Source organism: Lissotriton vulgaris, unplaced genomic scaffold, assembly GCF_964263255.1.
Source record: "Lissotriton vulgaris unplaced genomic scaffold, aLisVul1.2 SCAFFOLD_5192, whole genome shotgun sequence".
Taxonomy (NCBI): domain Eukaryota; kingdom Metazoa; phylum Chordata; class Amphibia; order Caudata; family Salamandridae; genus Lissotriton; species Lissotriton vulgaris.
Genome location: NW_028250470.1, coordinates 90,628 through 117,325, shown reverse-complemented (window position 1 = coordinate 117,325; position 26,698 = coordinate 90,628). Strand labels below are relative to the sequence as shown.

Below are 26,698 nucleotides of genomic sequence, written 5' to 3'. Positions count from 1 at the left end.
TGCTGCGCTGTGATGCGCTGCGCTGTGCTGCGCTGCGCTGCGCTGCACTGCGTGATTATTTATTAAAAATACCCCTCAGTGTTTTGCTGACTGCAGCATTGTTTATGGGCAGCACTTTCGCTGGATGTTTTAACATACGGGGTTAGATGGTTCCACTCAAGACAAAGGGCTTTATTTGCAGTGGGGTGGTAACGGAAAGCCCCACTCATGGTTTCTTCACCTTGAAGGCTGCTCAGTTTCTGGCAGTGCTGCCTTAGCTGGCTCCCTTGTTGGAAATCATGTCAACATTTTCTAGCTCCTAGGCTCCTCCAAACTTAGGGAGGTGCTTCCACCAATAATTGTTCCTTATACGTCCATCTTGCAAGCCTTAGTGGTCACAAACTGGAGCCCTGTAGGTACCTCAAACAGATGCAGGAAAACCCACCCCAGACTGGGTGTGTTATTTCAGAAAATGCAAAATGAAAGACTGTGGCATTTTGAAAACTCCCAGTAGGAAAGCTGACTGAGTAACTCAAAGACAAAGTTGAAATAGCAGCTTTTGTGGAAAGTGTTAGAGATGAGCGAGGACATGACGTCATACTTACTTAGACAAGGGTGTTGGGCTCTTCTTCTCATCACTAAGTTGCAGTGCCACAGACCTTGACTTCACTTGTGAAGGCCATGAATTTAAAGAAGTAATTGTAACCCAGATTTTGGGCTCTTTTAAGCCAGTCGTCGTCCACCCTGGTTGGTGGTGGGGCCGTGTAGATCTTCCCGTCTGACTTGGAGACACACCAAAGGTTGCCGTTGGGAGTAAAAGCCATGAAGTGGCTTAAAGTGCTCCATCCGCTTCCCCTGCCGATGGCCTGGCTTTCTCCAATCCAGTTGACAGCTGCATTCGCTGGAGGGCTTCTCTTGTAAAAGGTATCCGCAGTCACACCATGCAGTATCCCCTGGGGGTCGAAGAAGAGGGCGGAAAACCAATCCCATCCGTTATAACCAACTTTGGTAGCTTGTGTCGACAACCAACTCTGGTCTTCATTGCTCGGCGGGGGGCCTGTGTAGAGCTCACCCTGAAGAGTGGTGGCATAAAGCGATCCATTGGGGTGAAAAAAAAGGTGCCTGAATCTTGCCCAGTCTGTTTTCCCCACACGCTTTGCAGTATCTTGGAACCAGTTCTTGGATGGGTCCGAAGGCTTGGGACCCCTATATATCTCAGAACCTCTCACGACATACAGAAGACCATCTGGGCTGAAGAGCACATTGCTTGCATCGCACAGCTTTCCCAGATTACGAGCTCTGGACGTGAAATCGTCATCGTAAGCTGCTGGGGGCGGGCCCTCCCTGATGACTCCCTGATTATCCACAGTGAACAAGATCACACCTGAAAAGCAACAGAGAGAGAGTTATTTGCAGCTGATATTTGTTCTCAGCAGGATAGCAAGTTGGCACTGTATACTCTCGACAGTATTGTGTCACAGATGGCAACTGCACGTCACCCGTTGTGGCAGGTTAAACCCATGCCTTACTGTTATGAATTAGACAGAGTTATTATACAGAAGATGGTAATCCTGCTGTGTGATACTAAGAATCCTCATGCATAATGAATGAGGCTAGTTTTCGAAGCAACCCACATGAGATTTATTCGGCACACAACTAGGCACAAGGTCAGCACCACCGCCATTATGTAGAGCAAGGTAGGACAAATGTAGGTAAAAGGTAGTACAGCAACCTAGGCCTATATTGGGGCACATTGGGGCCCATAACATTTCCCCTTGGTTCTCCTGAAATGGATCAACTTACAAATGTAACGTTGGGAAAGGCATATTTTTCTTTCTCAACAGAAAACAGAAAAGTCAACAGGATGCACAGGGATGCGTTGTTCATTATAGCGCAGGACTACGTTCTGTTGTTTAAACACAGCAACTCTCACACATCTTTCAGGTGTTGTTTTGGAGACAGTGCACAGCTGCAGTGGTTCAAATGCTGGAAACATGAGAGCATATTTATAAAAGCGACGTGTCGCCCTTGCGACACGCAGCGGGGTGCAAGAGTGACACAGTTTGATTATGAAGCCACTCAAGGACCCCTTCCATGGCTCTGCATCGCTTGTTAAATCTGGAACAACGCAACAGCGCAAATCGCTGTGATGCGTTACTCTGCCCCAGGGAGGCGTTCCATGGGTGGAGAGTGGCTGTTCACACGCACCTACCCTTGGATTTTGTCACATTCCCAGAGTTACCTGTGAATGCGTCAAAAAGCTCCACATCCCCAGGCAAGGTGCAACACGACATATCTTTATTTCTCCTCGTTACTTCCTCTTTCTATGTTTGCAGCATTCAGCAGCACACATAGAATGAGGAAAACGCCTCTCAGGATTGTTTTTGTGCAGGAACGTGTCCGCAGGGAAGTACCACTTCACAGCTGGCAGGAGCCAAGGAAGGAATGAGGAGTCTTGTACACTCAGCAGGGCAGCCAGCAACAACTAACTGACCACCATACATTCCAAACCCCTAAATACCAGTCAGTGCCAACCAAAGCTCAAACCACAGAATTATCCCAGCGAGCTCAGAGCAAGACCCAACCCATCTTTCTCCTATAAACCCACAACCAAAACTGGGTTAAAACTATTGTAAAGGATACATGAAAAATATAACGTAACAAAAAACAACAACAACAAATATATACAGAGTCACCATAAAATTCTTGATGATTTCCTTCCCACGGAGTTCTGGTACAAACCCACAACGTTCTGGTTCTAACCCGATCACCTCTGGTTTGTTTCTTCCCCACCATTACATCATGCGAAATGTGTGTGCACCCTACATGCCTTTGTACCACCAAATTCTCCTTGTTCCACCAATTACCATCTTCTAACTTACCCACATGCTCCTTCATAAACACCACTTTCTTGGGGTAAAAAAACTTTGAATTACCCTTGGAAATTATAGCAGGCACTCTAACTCTAACACAATACCCTTTTTCCACCTTCACTCCTGGCACACTTTCCTTGGACAAATACTTACTTTGGACATCAGACTGTGTTAACCCCATACCGTTCTTCTTCTCAACGGAGACCCCCAAACTACCCATCCAAGGTTGCACCAGTTTATTGGCAGCCTCTCTACCTTTGAGTAGAGCAAAAGGTTACATTCCAGTACTTACACAGGGAGTTGTACGCAATGCCCAAATCAATTCTTCCAATTCATTTCTCCATTCCAATCCATTCACCATAAACAATTGAATGTTATCTTTGATCACACGGTTGCACCTTTCAACCATGCCATTGATCCTGGGATGGTACAAGGAAGTTGTCACATGCTTCACACCCCAGTTACTCATGAATCTACTGAATTCTTCTAATATGAATTGCACGCCATTGTCCATGACCACTTCCGAGGGGGCACCTTACTGAATGAACAATTCATACACAAATGTCACCATTTCCCCTGTATTGTTCGACTTCACAAATTTCACTTCTGGCCATCGAGAATAATAGCCAACTAAGACTATACCATACCTTGACCATTCTCTCAACATATTCATAGCTCCAAAAATGTCCATGTCCAATTTGCCCCACGGTCTTTCTGACACTGTAATGCCTCTACAGGACTCGGCCTAGTCATTTGAAACTTGTAACTCAGAGGACATGCAACACAACCTCTCACCCAGTGTTCCACCCCCTGTCCTTTTCTGTCATACCTTGAGTTACCACAAAAAAACTGGCCACAGTCAATTCTTCAAACACCACCTTGTACACTTTAAGAGTATCATCCACCTTCTCTTTTGGCCATACCTTCCCTACCAAGAAATTAACTCTTAAAGCGCCTTATCGTGCTCCACAGCATTTGTCCATTCATCCTCCTTTACACGCTGCTTCTCATCTAACATGGTACATGCCACTGCGGGTGTCCTGGGTAAACAAGCTAAACAATCAGCAAAAATGTTTTTCACACCTGCAATATAGTCCGATTTGAAGTGAAATTCCTACAGCAGGTAATGCCATTTGGCAATCTCTGGAGTTGCTTTGCAAGCACCCTGAGTTGTTAAAAGATTTAGTAGGGGTTTATGATCCATGTGTAACGTGATCTCGACTCCTCATAAGTAGTTCACTCCCCACCAACATCCTAGAGCTTCACGTACAATAACAGAATACGTCGGTTCAGTACCACTCAGTGCACGAGACGCTAATGCCACCACTTCATCCTTGCCATTTCATGATTGCATTGATACGGCACACAAACCATACTGACTTGCGTCCTTCACCAGGATGCTGCAATCATGTGTGTCAAATGAATTTAGAGGAATAGCCTCCGCAACGTCATTCTTCATCAGATCAAACTCATTGTCCACTTCATCCGTCCATTCAAACCAAACATTGTGAGAATTTGGCCTGGCATATGCTGTCTACTATTCTAGTGGGCACCTTGCACCATTCCAAACGACCCCCATTGATGGTAGGTTAAAAACAACCTTTATAGAAAGCTATTCTAGTGGTGGCTATGGAGAGCAGCCTTCAGGCTAAGTCTTGAAGCAATGTAAAGCAGCTTGTTTAACCAGTCTATAATCTTGTGAATGACCAAATGAAAGGAGAACCACACCAGGAATATATATAAAATATATGCATTTCTTCTAAACACATCCCACTGGTCTCTTTATGAGACTAGAGGCAAAAGTACATTCAGTAAACTTAATAGTACACAGTAAATTGGCACAATATATGTTGAGCCCTAGGGGCTTACCAAACCATATATTAAGAAAGTGGTATAAGAACCACAACTTGCATAGATAAAAGGCCCAGAGCCTTTAGAACCACTGGGGCCACCAGGAACCATCCAAGGTAGTGACACAGGGGACCCAAGGGGGATACGTGCAGTATTTAAACACATCCGCGAATCACCATTAACTTCTATGGGGAAAGTCGCGGTTGCAATTTTAAAGAAAAATGACACTTAGAAGACGACTTGGAGCAAATCCCTTTAGAACTAGGAGGTTCTAGAGTCCACACATACAGGAGCACCGGAGTTCTCGAGTTACCTCACCCAGTGAAGCCAGGTGCATAGGTGTCTTTTCGTGTCGGGTTTCATCGTCGTTTTCAATGGCGATCTGCTGCTGGCATCCAAGAGGAAAGTGTCCAAAGGAGATGTGAAGATCCTGAAAGCAGAAGGGACAGAGTCTGGGTCACTAGCCAGTGAACAGGGAGACGATAGGCCGATGCCCACCGATGTAAGGTGAAGAAGGTGAAGAAGGTGAAGCTTGACTCTTCAGCCACGAGGACCCGCAGACGTCGACGATGACCAGGAGCTGGATTCGAGCTGTCCCACGAAGGATGTCGAGTGCTGTGGTGTTGGTGCCCAGATTGGACCCAACAAGCCTTTGCAACAGCAACCCACGCAGAAAGCAGAGATAGGCTTTGGTGCAGACCAGCAAGGTCACTCCTTGACCCCAAGGGAGATTCTTCCGTCCTTCTGTCTTTAGTATAGCGTTGAATTTCCTGGATTCGGTTTCAGAGTTTCGTCTAGGTGTAATCTAAAGCCCTGTTGCCGGGATTCCCTTACTTATACTAAGAAAAGGGGTTGGACATACTCTGGTAACCAACTATGGGAGGGTTTGAAAAGAGGCGAGACACCCATTTCCTTTGTCCAGTTTCGCGGCATGGCAGGGGATGGTAGCCCCTGCAACCGGTTTGAACTGTAACCGGTTTGAACTGGGCTATGCACAGGGACACCAAATGTGCCCCCAGTGCCGACATTAAAGCACTCTCAGAGTGCACCCACCCAGCCCCAATACACTAAAGCATGTCTGGGAGGTGGTCACACCTACCTGTGACAGGAAACCTATTGTCCAGGCCTCCAGTGCCGGAGTTTCGGTCATGAAGCAGGAGGCCAGACTCGTATCTGTGGCTGCAGCATCCATTTTGTGATTCTGGGGCTCGTTTAAACGATTACCGGGCAGACCAGTGTGAACATGTCTCTCCCTCTACAAGGGTGGAATTCTACCCCTGCCACCAGGACTGGTGGGGGGGGGAGTAGGATTCCAAACTGTTTGACACCAAACACAATATGTTTCCATGCAGCCATTCCAAAGTTAGCATTTACTGCAAGGGTATAATGCACTTAAGAGTATATAGTCTACTGCATCACAGAACAGCCCCAGAGAATAGGTTCCGAAAGCTGCAGAGGGGTCCTGCTCATGCATGGGCACCCTCTTACACAAAACCAAGCACTCTGCCTTCAGGATTGATAAGGCCTGCAATAGGAGTGACTGATAGGTTTATATGTGTCAGTGATTGAAGGTAGATATAGGTAACATATATCTTAGTAAGGGGTGCATGCACCACCTTACCCAGGCTGCAGTAGTCCTGTGGTGCCATTTTGGAAGGCTTCCCAGGGGTGCCATAATACATGCTTCATAGGTGCGTGTTAGGAAGGCCTGTTTACCTATGTAAGTATGTATGTATGTATGCAGGTATGTATGTATGCATGTATATATGCAAGCATGTATCTTTGCATGTAAGTATGCATGTATCTATATAAGTATGTATGTGTGTATCCATGTATGTAAATATACATAAATGTGTGTATCAATGTGAATACACATGTGTGCATGTATTTATGCATGTATTCACATATGTGTATTATGCATGTGTGTACACTAGCATGCATGTATTTATATAAATATGCATGCATGTCCATATGTAAGTATCCATGCATGTGTATGTGTATGTATGTATGTATGCATATATGTACATAATGCAAGTTGCATGTATGTATACTAGCATGCTTGTATGTTTATAAATATGCATGTATGTATCCATATATGTATGTCCATATGCAGGTAGGTATGTATGTACATTCTATAAAATGTACATTTAGCTGTGAAACTGGGATGGTAACAAGACTATATGTTTTTTTTGTACTGATGATAAATACAAACACCTGTCCAATCTCACATGTGTGCCAGTTTCAAAGGAGTGTCTTCGGAAGGCCTGTTCACCTATGTAAGTGTGTATATGTGTATGTATACATGTGTGCGCACATGTATGTGTATTTATATATGCATGCAGGTATGTATGTATGCATTTATGTATGTAAGTATACATATATGCATGTATGTATGCATGCATGTATATATGTATGAAAGTATATATATATGGGGACATGTATACAAGCCCTGTTCCGTCACCCTTACACAGCGCAATGTGGTGGAAGAACGAAACAACTTAGAAATGATATTTAGGAACCCATGCAAGGCCAGAGTTCGTGGCCCTGAGCGGCTTCATAAGTCTTGGAGCACATATATGATATTGTCGTGCAGCTCAGCAAATCACCGTGCTCTGCGGCGTTGCACTGCCTGACAGGGAAAGGGCAGATTGCACAGTTTTAAAAGAATGTGAACCATTCCTGCCTTTTCCCCTGTGCTGGTGCTATTTGGGCACCCTAGCCCCAACACAGGCACCCTTGCACCATGGTCAGAAACGAATTGCCTTAATTACTTACTGGCTTATGCCCTTAGCCCTCCGCAGCCGATTAAACGCTGCGTGGGTTCGACTAGGTTCCTTGGCGCCCGCCATCTTAGGGGGGAAATTCAGCGAGCGGTCTAGTGCTCGGCCCCTTGCGCATCAAACATTATTAAAGCCTACGATTCACTCGCACCACTGATTGAGAGTGTGTGAGTTCTGTCCTGAGGCGGAAGCCGGGACTGCTTGTGTTGACTGCAATTACGCCGCAATTTTAAACAAACTGCACGTATTAGTTATTATTTGCACTTGAACTGTAATTTTAACTTGTGACTAATCAGAAACGAATTGCCTTCATTACTTACTGGCTTATGCCCTTAGCCCTCCGCAGCCGATTAAACGCTGCATGGGTTCGACTAGGTTCCTTGGCGCCCGCCATCGTAGGGGGGAAATTCAGCGAGCGGTCTAGTGCTCGGCCCCTCGCGCATCAAACACTATAAAATGGCCTCCCCTAACAGGGAGCGCAGCGGACGGGCGCAGCGGGCGCGCCATCAGCGCGCCGAAGGCGCACCTAAGGCAAGCCCGTCTGCGCCCGTCCGTGCCAATACGGGGCATGGGGCACCATACTCTGCGCATTTTTTGAAATATACCGCAGCTGACCTATGCCATCTGCATAAAGCGTTCCAATTACCTGATAAAACCACTAGGCAACGCCTTGATAGCCTTGGTCTCCGACACAACGGGATAGATTCCCGGAAATATGATATATTCAAAGGAACAACAAGGTAATTACTCTCCATAATCATTTGAATTTTCGTGTGTCCTATTTAAATACACGCTCCTTAATTAAACACCAATTGGAGATTTTTACTCTACTCTCCTCTGACTTACCAGATATACTGTTTCTCACCGAAACATGGATAACCCCGGATTCTGCTCCTGATATACTGGCCGCTATCCCCATAGACTACTACATTCTCCACACCGACTGCCCAGCAGGAAAAGCTGGAGGAGGAGTGGCCGCTATTATTCGTCGCCAACACCAATTTACATCGATTGACTCCCTCAACCTAGCCGTTGCAGATAACTTAGTGATTAAACTTGACTCAGATCCCACATCCTTGATCTGCGTAGTCGTATACAGGCCCCCTCAGATCATGCCACTTTTCCCTATCACCCTGAGTGAACAGATAGCTAACTTAGCAATCAAATACGCCAATATTCTGCTTATCGGCGATTTCAACTACTGGTATGGTGACCAAGCCGGCGGTCCCCATTCCCTTGAATTCACCAATCTCTTATCTAATTTTAACCGTAGACAACACATTTCCACGCCTACTCACAATAAAGGCCATATACTGGACCAGGTTTGGACGACAACCCCGATTATCTCCGCCTTAAAGGTAGCCCCGTGTTTATGGTCTGATCATTTTCTAGTAACATTCCATCTCACTCTGGCTATCAGGGCCAAATCCCCCCTGGTCGAGGGTGGGTCGGTTAGATGCTGGAAATCCATTGATCTATCTGAATTCAAAAACTTTCTGGCCGGCTCAACACCTAACCCGGACCAGAACGTGGATTTATCTGACACTCAGATCTCCGGCTGGTTAAAAACAGCAAGTGACCATTTTGCCCCTCCCAAAAAAATCAAGGTAAACCGGAAGGCAGATGCCCATAAATGGTTCTCCCCCGAATTAAAGGAGATGAAACTACTACTCCGCCAAAAGGAAAGGAGATGGAGAGCTGGCTATGACCCTGGAGATAAGCTCCTCTATAAATCAGAGCAGGCAAAATATAATACAGCAATCAAAGCAGCCAAGATAGATTACTTTTCCTCCAAGATCTTAACGTCCACAAACAAATCAAGAGACATTTTCTCAATTGTGGATGAACTATCCAACCCTGATAGAGTGACATCTAAACCTACTCTCACACAGGAATTATGTGATAAATTGAATAAGTTCTTCATAGAAAAGATCACTACAATTAAAGCTAGCATTGTATGCTCTCCACTAGCCGCGATCCCACCTGATTCTTTCATGAATAACTGTACCCTGGATAGTTTTCCAACGATCGATCATGAATCACTTATCTCCTTGATGTCCAAAGTCAAATCGGGTTCTCCCCGAGACTGCTGCCCCCCACACATATGGATGGAAGTATTCTCCACCATCCCCCAACCCGCCCTATCCTTATTAAATTCATCACTCACCCAAGGCCGCGTCCCCAAATCATTCAAGGACGCTACAGTGGTCCCTTTGATTAAAAAGGTTGGTGCCGATTTATCTGATCCATCTAATTATCGCCCCATCTCCTTGCTCCCATTCTTAGCCAAGGTCCTGGAGGCACATGTTGCTAAATCCATGTCCACCTTCATAGAAGAGTCTGGACACTTGGATTCCCACCAAGCCGGCTTCCGTCCAGGTCATTCAACTGAGATGGTCATCTTGGCAGTGCTGGACGAGCTTCGCAGGGAGGCTGACATTGGAACCCCTCAGGCCTTAGTCCTCTTAGATCTGTCAGCCGCGTTCGACACGGTGGACCATAAGATCTTGGTCGACCGTGTCGGATGGGCAGGCCTGCAGGGCAGAGCCTTGAGATGGGTTACCTCATTTCTGGAAGATCGTTCACAGGCGGTTCGCCTGGCTAACTTCACAGCTCCTGAGTTAAATTCCACATGTGGGGTTCCCAGGGTTCTTCCTTGTCCCCACATCTGTTTAACATCTATCTACTCCCCCTGATTAAAGCCTTAAAACAGAGGAAAGTAAAAGCATTCAACTACGCAGACGATCTGCAGCTTTCCTTTACAATAGATAATTCCACTGAATCTATTACCAACTTTCAGGACACCATGGTGTTCATCCGTCACTGGATGGATCACAACCATCTGAAGCTGAACCCTGGAAAGACGGAGGTACTGCTGATAGGAGACAGCCGCATCTCCTGGGGCCCTCATTATTGGCCGGCCGAACTGGGGCCTTTCCCTAAACCTTCCTCCTCCGTAAAAAGCTTAGGGGTCACTATCGACGGAGATCTGTCCCTTAACACCCAAGTAGGAACAGTTGTCTCTAAATGTTTCTTCCAACTACGTAAAATCCAGAAGATACATCACCTGCTCACCCAGGCAGCACTGATACAAGCTGTGATTGGCCTAGTCCTGTCACACTTAGACTATGCGAATTCAATCTATCTAGGCCTTCCCTCCTATCAGATCAAGAGACTCCAGCTTGTGCAGAACCAGGCGGCACGACTGATATATCAACAACCTAAGTGGCAATCGGCCAGACCCCTGATAAAAAAGCTTCACTGGCTCCCACTGCTTCAACGGGCCACCTTCAAAACCGCCTGTCTTACATTTAAGTCCCTAAACTGTTACAGTCCAATGTTTATCAACAGCCTGATCGTGAGATACATTCCATCCCGTGATCTCTGCTCTAAACATCAAAACCTGCTGGTGAGCGCAAAGTTTAAACGTAAGCGGCACGGCGGAAGCCGTTTTGGCTACCTGGCGCCACAACTTTGTAACTCACTCCCATGGGAGATCCGTTCCTGTCCTCATCTGCTCCAATTCAGAAAGCAGCTTAAGACATGGCTGTTCATACAGGCACATGAGTAATACACTCCCACTGCTATCAACTCAGAACAGGCTACTCAGTACAATTTCAACAGCGCCATGAAACCTTGGTCAAAGTGCGCTTTACAAATAGGTTATAACATAACATAACATAACATGGTGTAGGGGTGCCTGTGTCGTATGCAGGATTGTTTTTGTGCAGGAAGGGGCACATGTCTGCACAAAAACAATCCTGAGAGACATATTTATCTATCTGTGTGTGCGGGAAAATACAGCACACATTGAAAGAGGAAGTAACAAGGAAAAAAAAGATATTTCTCCTTGTTAAGCCTTTCCTGAGAAGGTGTACCTTTTGGGGCATTCCCAGGTTCAGCACAGCATGTTTTCTCTGGCGGAACGCCTGCAAACCGAACAGCCAAGGTGGACACTGCTCTTGTTGAATGAGCTTTAGCAGAGTTTGCCCGCCTTGAAACAGCAAAACTGTCCTGTCACCGAAATCCGTCTTGCAATCGTGGGCTTTGTGACTGCGATGCCTTGACGACCTTGGTCATGAGCTACAAGTAGCTGGTCAGTCTTGCGAATTTGCTCAGTTCTGTTAAGGTAAAATTTGAGACACCTCTCGAGGTTGTGTTGCCTTAACACGGCCGCTCCACATAGTATGAAGAGCCTGCTTAGCTGGTGTGGCTGGGTTAGAGAAAAAAGTTCATAGGATGACAGGCTCATTGAGGTGGAATTGAGAAGACACCTTTGGGAGGAACTTTGGGTTGGTTTGGGAAACGAAGAAAAGGTTCTTGAGTGGTAAAGGTGTGTGTCTCACTAGCCTTTCTGGCAGATGTGAGAGTGGAAGAAGAGCATCCTTCCATGTGAGAAACTTTAAGTCAGCCTTATCAATGGGTTCAAAAGGCTGCTTCCTCAGTTGCGAGAGGACCACTTTGAGATGTCATTCGGAGACGCGCGCACCAATGGAAAAGATCTGTTTTAAAACCCTTGTAGACCAGAGAGATAAAGCTTGTGTTGAAATTGCAGCAAAGGGGACTTTGACTGATGAATAAACCAGGCCTGGCTAACCCAGAGAAAGAAGATAAGGTAAGATCTGTTCCGGAAAAGCGTGAAACAGGTGTAATTTGTTTTGTTGACACAATTGACAGAATCTTTTCCACTTTAACCCCTTGTATGCTCATGACGGAGCCGCTCCGTCATGAGCAACGGCTAAGCTGTGCTCATGACGGAGCGGTTCAGTCATGGCCCTGCAGCCGCGCCTGCGCGGCGCTGATTTTGCGCCTGCGCTGCGCGTTCTATTAAGCGGGCAGGGCCATGACGGAACTGCTCCATCATGAGCACAGCGCAACCGCGGCTCGTGACGGAGCGGCTCCGTCACGAGCATGCGATCGCCGCTCGGGCTCCCCCCAAGCGCTGCGGCGGAATTGCCGCCGCAGCGAAGGGGTTAACTTGCAAGTTGTTGTCGTGCCTTCCACTCTAAACTTAGAAAAAATATCTCTGCATTCTCAAGTGAAATTTAAGTTCCTAAAATCATAGAATTCAGGAGCCTTGCATGCAAGTGGAGAGAGGCTGGCTCCGGGTGGCATATCTGACCTTGGTTCAATGTCAGGATAGATGGAACTGATCGAAGGCGAATGGGCTTGGTCTCTGAGAGGAGGATGAGCTTTAAAAACCAGTGCTGCCTGGGCCACTTGGGAGCGATCAAAAGGAGACAACAGCGTCCATCTTCATCTTGGTGAGGACCTTGGGAATCGTTGGGAAGGGGACAAAAGTGAACGCATTAATACCAGACCCGCATGTCAAAAGGGCATTCCAACGAGCCTGGGAGAGAGTGTTGACTGTCGTAGACTTGGTATTCGGCATTGCTGTCCATTGCGAAGAGGTCCAGCACTGGTTCCCCCACAATGGGGATATTTTGTTCAACTGTTGTTGGTCCAGGTCCCACTCAAGGCAACTGTCCTTGGACCTGCTGAGGGTCTCCACTAGTGTGTTGTGGACTCCAGACGCATGTTTGGCCTTGAAGGATATTCCGTGGGCTGTGATCCTACCCCACAGCTCTTGGGCTTCTTGAGATAGTGTTAGAGATCGAGTTCCTCTCTGTTTGTTGATATAATACATCCTGATCATATTGTCCACATGGACCAGCCCTGAGGATTTCGCTGTCCTTGGGAGAAAAGCCTGCAGGGTGAGAAAAATGACCTTTAGCTCCAAGCTGTTGATGTGGAGAGACCTTTGACTTATCAGCCACCTTCCTTTGATCTAAAGGTTTTGTAAATGGCCTTCCCAGCCCTCCATGGAAGCATCTATGTTGATGATGGAATCCGGTATTAGTGGTAGGAAAATGAGGCCTAGAGAGAGACGTAGTTTGGGAGACCACCATGCCAGCGTGGGTACCCTTCAAGAAGTAATGGATATCAAGTCTCAGAAGCACCCTTCCTACTGCATCCATTCGAGATGCATTTCCTCTTGTAACAGCCTCATCTTGAGGTTTGCCAATGGGACCAAGTTTATTGCAGAAGAGATCATACCTAGGAGTGACTTTAACAGTCTCACAGACATGTCCTTTTTTCTAGCAATTTTTTGAGACAAGTACACTAGCCTTCTTTGTCTGTCCTGGGAGAGGAAGGCCTTGTTCTGTATTGTGTCTAGATCACCTCCGAGAAATGTCATAGTCTGACTGGGATTGGTGGAGGACTTTCTCCAATTTGCCGTAAGGTCCAGTTTGAGAAAAAGCAAGAGACAGGCTAATGTTGCTCTGGCAGCAGGCCCTGGGGTTGAAGATTTTAGCAGCCAAATGTCTAGGTAAGGGAACACCTGATGACCTTGTTACCTGAGTGCTGCTAAGGTACCTTGTCTCCTGAGTGCTGCAAAGGTATATTGTTTCCTGTGTGCTGCTAAGGTATCTTGTTTCTTGAGTGCTGTTAAGGTAAGGGAATACCTGATGACCCCGTTTCCTGAGTGCTACTACAGTACCTTGTTTCCTGGGAGCTAGTAAGGTAAGGGAATACCTGGTGACCTTGTTCCCTGAGTGCCTCTGCTAATGGGGCCATGCATTTGCTGAATATATGAGGGGCGGAGTTGAGGCCGAAAGAAAGGACTTTGGAGTGGTATTGGGCACCAGCTTCTGTGAATGGAAGATATTTGCAGTATTTGCTATGGATGGGGATATGAAAGTAAGCGTCTTCCAGGTCTACAGATGTCATGAAATCTCCACTGTTGAGACAATGAAGACTGTCAGAGAGAGTAATCGGCCAGAAGGATTGCTTGCGGAGTATTTGTTGAACTTCCTGATAGCTAGGATAGATTTCCACTCTTCTGCTTTCATGCCCATAATGAAAAAATAGGAGTTGAATCCTTTCCCTTGTTGAGTAACTAGGACTTTCTCTATTGCTCCTTTGGCAAGCAGTAAGAAAGTTTCCTTCCGTAGTAAGTGAAGACAAGGGGGGTGCGCTCCCTTTGGTAAAGTCTTTGGTGTTTTTTCCGTAAACTCCAGGGTACGGCCATAGGTGACTAGTTGCAATACCCATCTGTCTGATGTAATGGTTTGCCAAAGATGGAAGCAAATGGATATCCTCACACCTAGGGGCTTAGAAGGTGGCATAGCTAGTACATGAACACGGTCACTGTTTGCAGCCTGTGTTACGGCACTGAGGGGGTGGTCTTCTGCGAGGCCCTTGCTTAGAGAAACCCACCGAGGGCGATTGATGGTATGACTGGTACTGATTCCCGTGCTTATATTGGGGCTGGAAGGAAGGATATTGGTGGGAGCACTGGAATCCACCCCTTAGGAAGAGAAGCCAGGGCCACAAGCTCTTCGAAAGGCACATTGCGATCCTGCACGGTGCCGAGCGATTTGGCGGTATCAGTGTCTGTTTTAAAGGCAAGATAAGCATCGTCAGTATGCTTGCCACATAGCGTGTCTCCGCCATATCCAATATTTTAGATTAGCGGGGCTAAAGGAGGTTGCTCTGAGCCATCCTTGGTGCCTTAACATTACTGCTCCGATCAGTTGATGGAAGCCTGTAGAGGTGATGTCCATCGCGCAATCCATGATTTCTGATGAAGTGCGCTTGCCCTCCAGGATGATCTTCTTGGCTTCCTACCGTCCATCCTCCAGGATGAGGTCGATGATGGAGCCGACGTCAGACCACATTTGGCAGTCATAGTGGCCGAGAATCACCAGGAAGTTGACTGCACTGTAATTGTGGACATGGTGGAAAACCTTTTGCCGATATTGTCTGAACGGCGTTCCTCTTTGTCAGGTGGCGCTGAAATAGGGTAAGGAACCATGTAGGAGCTCCTAAGTTCCTTAGCATACATTTAAGTTCTCCATGACAACGGAGTAGATGGGTTCTTAGATCTATGTTGTGTGCCTGAGACATCACTGGGTCAGGCTTGGGGTTTCCTGTCAAACATGAAGGGGAATTCTCTGGGCCCTGTATTTTTTATCAATGTTAGGGAGGACGGCCGCTACTGTGGAGAGGTTCTTCATCAGCTTGACTCTTTCTTCCCAGATGTAAACAACGATCAGTATAGAGTATGCCGATTTTCTTGCCTGATCTTTAAAATCATAGAGTTAACAGTCGGACTGTTTCACTGACATCAGTGGATTAAATCTGTTTCCCACTGTAGGAGGCTGGCTCCGTATATAGTGTCCACCTATAGTGAGGCACTGTCCACGCACCCTCAGTGCTAGTGTTAATACGCACCTGGCGTAGTTCATTCTTGTGTGAAAAGCTTACTGATTGACTACAGTGCTAAATGTACTTGCTTTACACCCTCCTGAATAAGCCTTAGCTGCTCTCCACAGCCACACCTTCACCAGGAGCCCAGGGGCATAGGGATAAAGTGGTGTCAGAACCGCCGTAGGCGCCAATGGAGGTTCGTGGAAGATCAGCAGCTACAGAGTCTCATGGAGCAGGCCAGTGGAACCAGGACATGGAATCCAGATGAGAAGAACCTGAGAGCAGGGGGGACAGAGTCTAAACCACCCGGAGGACACCAGGAGGCACAGGAGCACAATACCAGCCCTAGGGCCAGATGTAGGTAGGCATTTACCGGTCGGTAACGGCCGAATTAGGCCGTTACCGACCGGTAAATGCAATTTGAGATGTAGGGCCCTGTATTTTACAGAATCGGTAAATTTACCGATCGGTAAATTTACCGATTCTGTAAAATACCGAATCGGTAAAATTGATATGTAGGTGGGACTCTTCTGAGTCCCACAAGCATTACAGAATCGGTATTTTACCATCAAATACTATTTGATGGTAAAATACCGATTCTGGTGTGCATGCACATGTGTGCATGCACACCTGTGCCATATGACAGGCAGACCTGCCCTTAGGGCAGGTATGCCTGCCACTTGGCCCCCGAACCTTTTTTGGGGGTGCTAGAGGGTGTCAAAGTGACACCCCCTGCACCCTTGTCAGAATCGGTATTTACCGATTCGGTAAATACCGACCGGTAATGCCCCATTCATTCCTATGGGCTTCAAAGCCCATAGGAATGAATGGGGCATTACCGGTCGGTATTTACCGAATCGGTAAATACAGATATTTACCGATTCGGTAAAAGGAACATCTGGATGTTCCTACATATCCACCCCTCAGATTTACCGATTTTTAATTACCGAATCGGTAAAATTCGGTAATTAAAAATCGGTAAATCTCATTTACCTACATCTGGCCCCTAGTCCTTGCTGTAGCAGGGTGAGATTGAACTAGCAGATGTGGAGATCAGGTGATGATGCAGGAGCACAGGAGCCTTCCACAAGCTGTCCCATGCCAGGCGATGAGTGCAGGAAGATTGGTGTCAGGCAGGACTACCAACAAGTCTTGGCAAAAGCAAACACTGTTTCGCAGAAGAAGATGCTGTGTTGCAGACCATCAAGGTCTGTGGAACTAAGCCAGTATGGGTAAGCCAGAACCAGCCCTCAGCACGTATGAGAGTGAGCAATAATCGATGGAGCCCCCTTGCTGACCCTCTAGCAGCAGGCACAGAAAGTCGCAGGCAAGCCTCAGCAGCACATACTAGATGGAGGCCCTGCTGCAGAGGATGCAGGCAGGACGTCGTACTTGGAGCTATGCAATTCTGGAGGCTGAAAGTTCTTGCAGCTTGAAGATCTTTTGTAAGCAGAGCCAACAAGCCTTGGCAACAGCAAACAGATGAGGTACACAGGGAGGCGGTTCATATCAGCTGGAGAGGGATTACAGCCACCCCAGTTGCACTGAAGACTGATCAAGCCTCTGGAGAGCCAACAGAGCAGAGCTGGGCAATGTCCATGGGACAACAGGATGCGCAAACTGGTCATCAACGTAGAGGTGCCTGCGGATGCAGGGAAGTGACTCATTCACTCAAAAGGAGGTCCTGGCTCGAAGAACAGCAAAGTTCCAGTGTCCACCAGCAGAAGACTCTTTGGACAGTCTTCAGATGACAGGCAGTCAGATCTTGAAGTCGTTGTTGAGACAAATCTGAGGACCTACCCTCAGGAGAGCACTTAAGTAAGCCTAAAGAGGGGCATGAACTCTTCTGTGGTGACCTGCCTATCAGAGGGGGGCAGGAATGCTACTCTTTTGTCCTAGCCAGTCATATGCTCCCAAGGGCCACGATTCAACATGGAAGAATTAAATGGCCACTTGGAGACATTCCTAGGGAGGAGCTGGACAGGGGTGTGGACACTTCTCTGTCCTTTGAGTATTTTCCCACCAGGGCAGGAACCAAGGGCTCCTAAAGTGGGCTAAACTGGTTCATGCAAGGAGGGCACTAATGTGCTCTGCAATGCAGTCTGGTGACACTCAAAAGCACCCCCACTCTACCTAATTATAAAGAGAGATGGTCACACCTTTCCTTTGCAGAAAATCCTTTTTTCAGCTCCCCCGGCCTAAATTAAGCTCATCAGTAGGGGGGCAGAACACTGCCTGGGGTCAGCAGCTGCACAGGCTGCTAGTCAGACCCTGTAAGGCTACACCAGTAGGTGTGGGGGGTCCTCTAAGGTATCATGCAACTACCACTGGAATCAGCTTAGTTGCATGATCCCAGCATGTTTGATACCAAAAATGATCAGGCTAAGGGAAGTCCTTATGTAGTTGGACATCTCGACTTGTCAGTGTCCTCTAAATACATTCTAATGGCTGCCCAGCACGTACAAAGCCCTGAGAATTGAGTCCAGGGTTTGAAGGTTTACACCTGCTCATGCAGGGGCTCCCACTCACTTATAACCATGCACCCTGCCCGTGGACTGAAGGCCCTACCTTAGGGGTGACTTATGGCTTACAAGAGCAGTGACCAGGATATAAGGGATGAATGGTGCAAGCACTACTTCACACAGGCTGCAATGGCAGCTCCGCAGACAGTTTGCATGGGCTCCCATGGGTGGCATAACACTTGCTGCAGCCCCTGGGAGACCCCTAGTGTACCTCAGTACCATATACTAGGCTCTTACAATGGTACCCTAGTATGACAATTGTGGGGTACAATGGAATTTAGAGGAGGGAGCACTGCCACTGGGGTCCTGGTTAGCGGGATCCCAGTAAACTACAGTCAAAACACACTGACGACAGGCAAAACGTTAGGGTATCTATGCCAGAAAGATCCTACTTCCCTTTATAGTCCTCCCCCCAAATGAAAGAAGATAGGAGTAACCTTGCACACTATAGAGTCTTAATTTTTTAAGTGTAAATATCTGGAAGGTACATCTGCGTCACCATGGTTACTCCCAGGCCTCCCCTATAAGGATATGGACCACCTCAAAAGTTTGGGGTTTTCACCATTCATCTGTTTTCGCTGTAAGAGGGGCTTATGATCTGTCTGAACAATGAATTGATTGTCAAACAGGTATGGCCCCAACTTCTTCAAGGCCCAGACCACACCAAAGGCCTCCCTCTCAATAGCTGACCAATGTTTCCATCTTGGGGTCAACCGTCTGCTGATAAAAGCTACTGATTGATCCTGGCCCTCTTCATTAAGATGTGACGAAATTGCTCCTAGTCATATCTCAGACGCATCTGCCTGGACCATGAATTGTTTGAATTAATTAGGACTCTGCAGAATTGGAGCTGAGCACATGACCTTCTTCGGGGCATCAAAGTCCTCTTGATTGCTAACTGTTCAATTCACCTTCATGGGCATCTTCTTAGAGATGAGAACATTAAGGGGAGTCACAATGGACCCATACCCCTTGACAAATCTTATGCAGTACCCGGTCAAGCCCAGAAAAGCCTTGACCTGATTCTGGGTAGCGGGAGCAACCCAATCTCCATTGGTTTGGAATTTGCTCTCCAATGGTTGAACTTGGCCTCCATCTACCAGGTGGTGCAAGTATACAGCCTTACTCTGCCCTATCTGGCACTTACTGGTCTTGATAGGAAGGCCTGTCTTCTGCAAGTACATTCCTGGGATGGCCAGGTAGTTTTGCTATTTGGAGCTAAAGACAGCTATGTCATCAATATATGCTGCACTAAAATCATCCAGGCCTTTCAGAACTGGATTCACCAACCTCTAAAATGCGGCAGGTGCATTCTTCTAACCAAAGGGCATTGCAATAAACTGGAGGTGGTCTCCAGGGGTTGAAAATGCTGTCCTACGCTTTCCTGCAGTCAGGTCAAAGGTTCTATGGTACTTGGCAGACGCCAGAGTGTCTATCACTTCATATGCCCTGAAGATAGGATGCTGGGCATCAGTCTTATTGACGGCAATGAGGCTTCTTGTCTACACAAAATGTAATTTCTCTGTTTCTGCCCTGGGAGTGAGGTTTTGACACACAGACCACTAGACTAGCCAGGGGCTATCCGAAGGCTCAATGACACTCAACTCCATCATCTTCTGGACTTCTGTCCGAATGCAATCCCTGACATGGTCAGGCTTCCTGTAGATTTGCCTATTGACAGGCAGACTGTCACCTGTGTACCTCATGTTCCCTCTAGGTAGTCTGACTGGGTGTCAGGGAGAAGGGTTTTGGGAACTGACTGAGAACGTGTTTGCAGTCAGCTTGTTGTTTGACAGTAAAGCTGACTGCCACGACTTACTCCATCAGCTGAGCCATCAACAAGATTTTGTGAGAGGAGATCAGGAAGAGGGTCACTCTCTTTCTCCAGTTCCTCATCAGTAGCCATGTTCAAGCTTATGTCAGCCCTGTTTAGTAAGGTAAGGCTACAGGCGATTCACATGAAGCACCCTGTGGGGGCTTCTAGGAGTACCCAGGTCCATCAGATAGGTGACCTCACCTTTCTTCTCCAGGATGTAATGAAGGCCACTCTGCTTGTCTAGTGCTCCACACTTTCTGCCCTGCCTGCTAACCTGTCCGAACAGCCTTTTGGTCATGCCAAAATTTCTGAGGTTATTGACTGGCCTATAGGTTTTTTCTGGCTTCTTTCTGATGGCCTTTGTACTTCTGGTGGTAAATGCCAATCAAGGGGTAGTCGTACTCTGTTAGTCATTCAATGAGGGCAAGTAACTCACACTAGGACTTTCACACCTATACACCAATGACACCAACTCCCTGGGACCTAAATGGCATTCTGGCTTCTTTGCAGTTACCCTCTCTGCATGGGTAACAACCTCTCAAACCCTGATACTTCTCTTTGTATACATCACTTCTTGGAGCTGTGCCCTCAGAGCATCCTGTGATGTCTATACTCTCTCCTATAGGCACCAAGATCCATTCACTGCCACCTCCTGTGGGCACTGGATTCAAGCCTGTAAAAGTTGTGCCTCATGTTATAACATTCCTTGTAACAGCGGGGGCAACTGTGCCTGCTTGGACCCCCCCCCCCTCCTCCAACCCCCCTTCACTGTTAATACTGGCTGGAACTACAGGAGTTTCAATCCATGAACCATTAGACCCTACATAATAAATGCATTCAGGGTGGCACCCTCTGGGGCATTAAGGGTGCAGGGTCCATATCTTGACATGATTGCATTTAATAGAGGGATTTAATTCGGTAAAGTCTCTTTACTCCATCCAGTACTTCTCCTGTTACGTAGGGGTTTCCTACTGCTCCCCACAGTGACACTACATTAGAAATGTGCTGATCAGACCCCCACTTTGCCCCCCCCCCGGATTATGCCTCCCTTCCCCCACCATTGGCCTCTTTACCAGGTCACTTACTGTTGACGTCACTGGGGCCGGAACAAGCGCTTTCCAAGATGGTGAACATGATGCCAAGGGTGAGAAGGAGTGTCCTGAACCCCATGATGCTCTCGGGGTGCTCCGCTATCAGCGTCTTCCTGTGGGGAAAAGAACAGAGAAATGTCTGTCATTCACTGACGTCAATACACAGGAGTTCAAAGATGGGTTTCTCTGAGGAGGTGCTTTAAGGCTCGGGTATTACTATGGCGCCCCCGTGGAGAGTGCTGATGCCACGTGTGTTGCCTTACATGACGTGAGTCACTTTCATCGAATCACATGATATTAACTAGTTTTTGTGAAACACTATGCGAATTTTGGCGTTTAATGCAAAAACTCCACATGGTCTGGCAAATATCATACACTTCTCCCTGTTCAGTTCTGGCAGGTTTTACAAAGGGTGAGATATTTAATGCACCCAGTAATTACCGGATCCGGCAAACACCCCCTGCTCAGATTTCCGATCTTTGACCAAACAAGGGTTGTCGTGAGAGTATGAACGCCACAGCTTCACCCCTACATGTCGGCACGCTCAGATCAGTCCTCCGCGGCAGCGTATAAGCCGCTCATTTAGGGCGCAGGCGACAAGCTGGGGAGAAGGGGGGCAGGGGCTCTGAGATGGCGAGGGGATCATTCCATTTATAAACAACTCTTTTTATTTTATTTCTTAATTTATCATTTGTTGTTGCGAGGTCCGGTGGGTGGTCTTCAGGTTCGGAGGCAGGTGTGAACCAAATCTAGGCACAGAAAATCAATGGTTATGGAAGGAAATAACAATCAGAAAATAAGAAAACAAGAACACTCAATGCTACCCTACAGAACACGCAAAGCTGGCTCACTAACAACCACCTCATGCTGAATACCAATAAAATAGAATTCATTCTCCTCTCTCCACCGAATCACACATCTAAGATAGACCTATGGTTGAAACACCTAACCTCCTTTGACAGTGCTCCCCTCATAATTGACTCCGCAAAATCCCTAGGAGTCACCATAGTCAAACACCTGAATATGCAAACGCACATCACTAATGCCACTAAGGGAGATAATCACAAGGTGAGTATACTAAGGAAACCCTTCGTCCCTCAGGCCGACCTAAAAAGGGCAGTGCAAGCCCTAGTGCTACCAAGATTAGACTACGAAAGCACCACTCTTTGCGGTCTCCCCAAATACAAGCTGGCTCCGCTGAGGGCATCACTTAATGCAGCGGCAAGACTGGTATCGGGAACAAAAAGAAATAGTCACATCTCTCTGACTCTGAAAGCTCTGAACTGGCTGCCCTACGAGGCAATAATGCACCTAAAGGTTGCCTGCATGACCCATAAAGCAATGCATAACAATACACACAGTTAATGAGCTCTAAAGCTAGAAATGTGGGGAGGTTGCCGAAAAGTACAAAATGCGAGTACTTTACTTCTGAAACTACAATCGTTACACAAGAAGAGAACCGGTTGCAGAGCCTTCTCAGGGATTGCACCAAAGATGTGGAACTCCTTACTTCCAGGGGTACGTGGAATCTCTTCCTTTACCGTATTAAAAGAGAAGTAAAAATACTACTAATGAAGAAATTCATGTCCTAAGTTTTAATTCTATGCTGACACTGAATCACCTATAAGCTCTGCATATCATTGCCTACCTCTGGTGGATTGAAGGAGATAGATTATTCTATGTATGTTTATTACAACAGCGACAGCCAGCAGGTAGGTCACCCCCCAGCCGCCGCACGATCCTCCTGTGGCGCTAGTAAGTCATTTGTGCTCCTGATCTCGTTTTTGCTTTGTTTTGTGCCCTGTGCCCCCCCACCCCCGCCTCCCTCCTCACCACCTTCTCCCGCCGCTGCTTCCCTATGGCCCCGCCCGCTGTCCCCATTTGCCACCCCGCTCCCACCTCTCAGCTGCTCCTCCCTTCCACCGCCCCTTCTTATGGAGGCTGCGCAGCGCTGAAGGGAGCGACCTCTGACCCTGCCAGCAGGTAGTTCACCCCCCATCCGCCGCATGGTCCTCCTGTTGAGCTAGTAAGTCCTGTGTGCTCCTGATCTCGTTTTTGCTTCATTTTGTGCCCTGTGCCCCTCTCTCCCCGTTTTTCTTCTGGCCCCCACCGCACCCAGAGCCCCTGACTGAGATACGACTCCGCTGCCCTCACCGCACTCAACACCGGACGAACACCCGCCTGCTACCGAGCCACCCCGAAGCGAACCCACGGACCCTTCACCTGCCAAGCCTGAAAATACACCTGCCTCCGAACCTGAAGACCACCCACCGGACCTCGCAACAACAACAACCACCTCAAATGCATCCTCCACAACACATGCTCCATCCACAAGCACGCCGTCGAACTCTGGGACCTCCTCGACACAACAGCACCAGACGTCGCCTTCCTCACGGAAACCTGGATGAACGCCTCCTCGGCCCCCGATATCGCCATAGCCATCCCGAAAGGCTACAAAATCACCCAGAAGGACAGCGTCAACCAAACCGGGGGAGGAATAGCCATTGTCTACAGGAACACCATCAACATCACGACCATCACCGAAGACACACTCTCCGCCGCCAAACACCTACACTTCCAGATTCACACCGACCCCAAGACCACCCTTAGAGGAACACTCATCTACAGACCCCCGGGCCCACGCACGCAATTTAGTGAAACCATCGCCGACTTCATCAGCCCGCACGCCCTAGCCTCACCAGAATGCATACTCCTAGGAAACCTTAACTTCCACCAGAAAAACTGCGAAAACAACGCCACCACCCTACTCGACAACCTCGGACTCAAACAACTGGTGAACACCCCAACCCACATCGCTGGCCACACGCTCAACCCCATCTTCTCCGCCAGCAACCACGTCTCCTTCAGCTACTCCCCTGGACTACACTGGACCGACCACAGATGCATCCACTTCACCTTCAAAAAGAATACATCCCACCACCGCACGCAACAAAACCCCACAGACACTGGAGCAAAATCACCACAGACCCGCTCCTCTCATTGCTGAGCCAGAACCCGACAACAAACACCGCTGAAACCAACGACGCAGCCCACAACCACGCACAGTGGATCACCAACTGCGCCGACGACCTCGCACCTTTGAAGAACCCCCCAGGCATGACCGGCTACAGGAAAACTCCATGGTTCACAGATGCCCTCAAAGAATCAAAGAAGTTCTGCCGAACCCTTGAAAAAACCTGGCACTATGAACAAACTACAGAAAACATGACAGCTCTCAAGACCATCACCCGCAAACACCACCAGCTGATCCGCACCTCCAAAAGGACATCATTCAAAGAGCGACTAGACAACAACACCCACAACAGCAAGGAACTCTTCAACATCGTCAAAGAACTCTCCAACCCCAGCGCCAGCAAAAACGACATCACACCATCGCAAGAACTCTGAAACTCCCTTGCCACGTTCCTCCACCAAAAGATCGCAATATACACAACAGCTTCGGACCCCAGACTCCGCCTCTAGTCACCGAACAAACGACCCCACCACAACCCTGAGTGCCTGGACCCCCATCAGCACTGAAGAAACCACCAACGTCATGAACTCCATCCAATCCGGCTCCCCCTCGGACCCATACCCCCATCATATCTTCTACAAAGCCGACACCATCATTGCACCCCATCTCCCGAACGTCAGAAACATCTCGTTCGCGTCAGCTACCTTCCCCGAGAGCTGGAAGCACGCAAAACCAACGCCCTTCTGAAGAAACCCACAGCAGACCCCAAAGACCTCAACAACTTCCGCCCCATCTCTCTTCTTCCCTTTCCGGCCAAGGTCATCGAGAAGACTGTCAATAAACAGCTGACTGCTTTTCTTGAAACAAACAACTCGCTCAACCCTTCCCAGTCCGGTTTTCGAGCCAACCACAGCACGAAGACCGCCGTCATCGCAGCCACCGATGACATCAGGACCCTGATGGACAACGGAGAAACAACCGCCCTCATCCTCCTGGACCTCTCGACAGCCTTCGACACTGTATGCTATCACACCCTAATAACACGCCTCTTCAGCACTGGGATCCAAGGAAAGGCATCTGGACTGGATCACCTCATTCCTTTCCGACAGAACCCAGAGAGTCCGCCTCCCTCCCTTCCGCTCAGATGCCACAAAAATCATCTGCGGCGTACCCCAAGGATCCTCGCTCAGCCCAACGCTCTTCAATATCTGCATGAGCCCCCTCGCCGCCATTGCAGGCAAACACAACATCAACATCATCTACCTACGCCGACGACACCCAGCTGATACTCTCCCTCACCAAAGACCCAGCCACCGCCAAAACCAACCTACAGGAAGGAATGAAAGATGTTACAGAATGGATGAAGCTAAGCCACCTGAAGCTGATCTCAAACAAGAAGAAGGTTCTCATCCTCGGACAATCCCCCTCCACCTGGGACGACTCCTGGTGGCCCTCAGCACTAGGCTCCGCACCAACACCCTCGGACCATGCCCGCAACCTGGGATTCATCCTGGACTCCACCCTCACGATGACCAAGCAAGTCAACGCTGTCTCGTCATCATGCTTCAACACCCTGTGCATGCTCCGAAAGATATTCCGGTGGATCGCCACCGAAACCAGAATGACAGTCACCCAGGCCCTCGTCACTAGCTGACTGGATACGGAAACGCCATATACGCAGGAACCACCGCCAAACTCCAGAAACGACTCCAACGCATACAGAACGCCTCCACACGACTCATCCTCGACATCCCTCGCCATAGCCACATATCCGCCCACCTGAGAGACCTGCACTGGCTCCCCGTCAACAAGAGGGTCACGCTCCTCACCCACGCACACAAATCTCTCCACAACAGGGGCCCGAATACCTCAATAACCGCCTCACGTTTTACACTCCCACCCACCGGCTCAGCTCTGCCAGCCTCACCTTCGCCATCGTCCCAGGGATCTGCAGAACCACAACCAGAGGAAGATAGTTCTCCTACCTTGCCGCTAAAACATGGAACTCCCTCCCCGCACACCTACGACTGATCCAGGACCATCTCACCTTCAGGAGGCACCTCAAGACCTGGCTATTCGAGCAGTAGCAGCACCCCCCTCCCTTCAGCGCCTTGAGAACCTCATGGGTGAGTAGCACGCTCTATAAATGTTTTGATTGATTAATTGATTAATGCTCAATTACGGCATTTAGTGTAAATATCAGCTGGCCACGGGTCTACTATACTATCCAGATACCTCATGCCCATGGTGAATTGAAGGAGAATATTATATGTATGTTTATTATCACAACCACCTAATGCTCAATAACTGTATATAGTGCAATGGCCAGCTGGATACGGGTCTCGTATGTTATCCATATACTATATACCTCTTTTGTACCTATTGACAAATATCAAATGCTTGTATACTTTTATACCTTTTATGTTTCATACCCACCCTTCTAAAGAAACCCACAGCCCTCCCGAAGACCTCAACAACTTCCACCCCATCTCTCTTCTTCCCTTTCCGGCCAAGGTCATCGAGAAGGCCGTCAATAAACAGCTGACTGCTTTTCTCGAGACAAACAACTCGCTCAACCCTTCCCAGTCCGGTTTTCGA

General features: G+C 48.1%; 1 protein-coding gene across 1 annotated transcript in view; it reads right to left on the bottom strand.

Moving 5' to 3' along the window:
- Positions 1 to 26,698, bottom strand: part of LOC147663258 (uncharacterized) — a 53,333-nt gene that overhangs the window by 9,573 nt on the left and 17,062 nt on the right. Inside the window, exons 2-3 of the mRNA XM_086950583.1 lie at positions 21,121 to 21,239; positions 585 to 1,363 (exon numbers count right to left, since the gene is read on the bottom strand). Of these exons, the coding sequence (XP_086806709.1) occupies positions 618 to 1,363; positions 21,121 to 21,205 (831 nt within the window). The 5' untranslated portion in view covers positions 21,206 to 21,239 and the 3' untranslated portion in view covers positions 585 to 617. The remainder of the gene's footprint in view (positions 1 to 584; positions 1,364 to 21,120; positions 21,240 to 26,698) is intronic.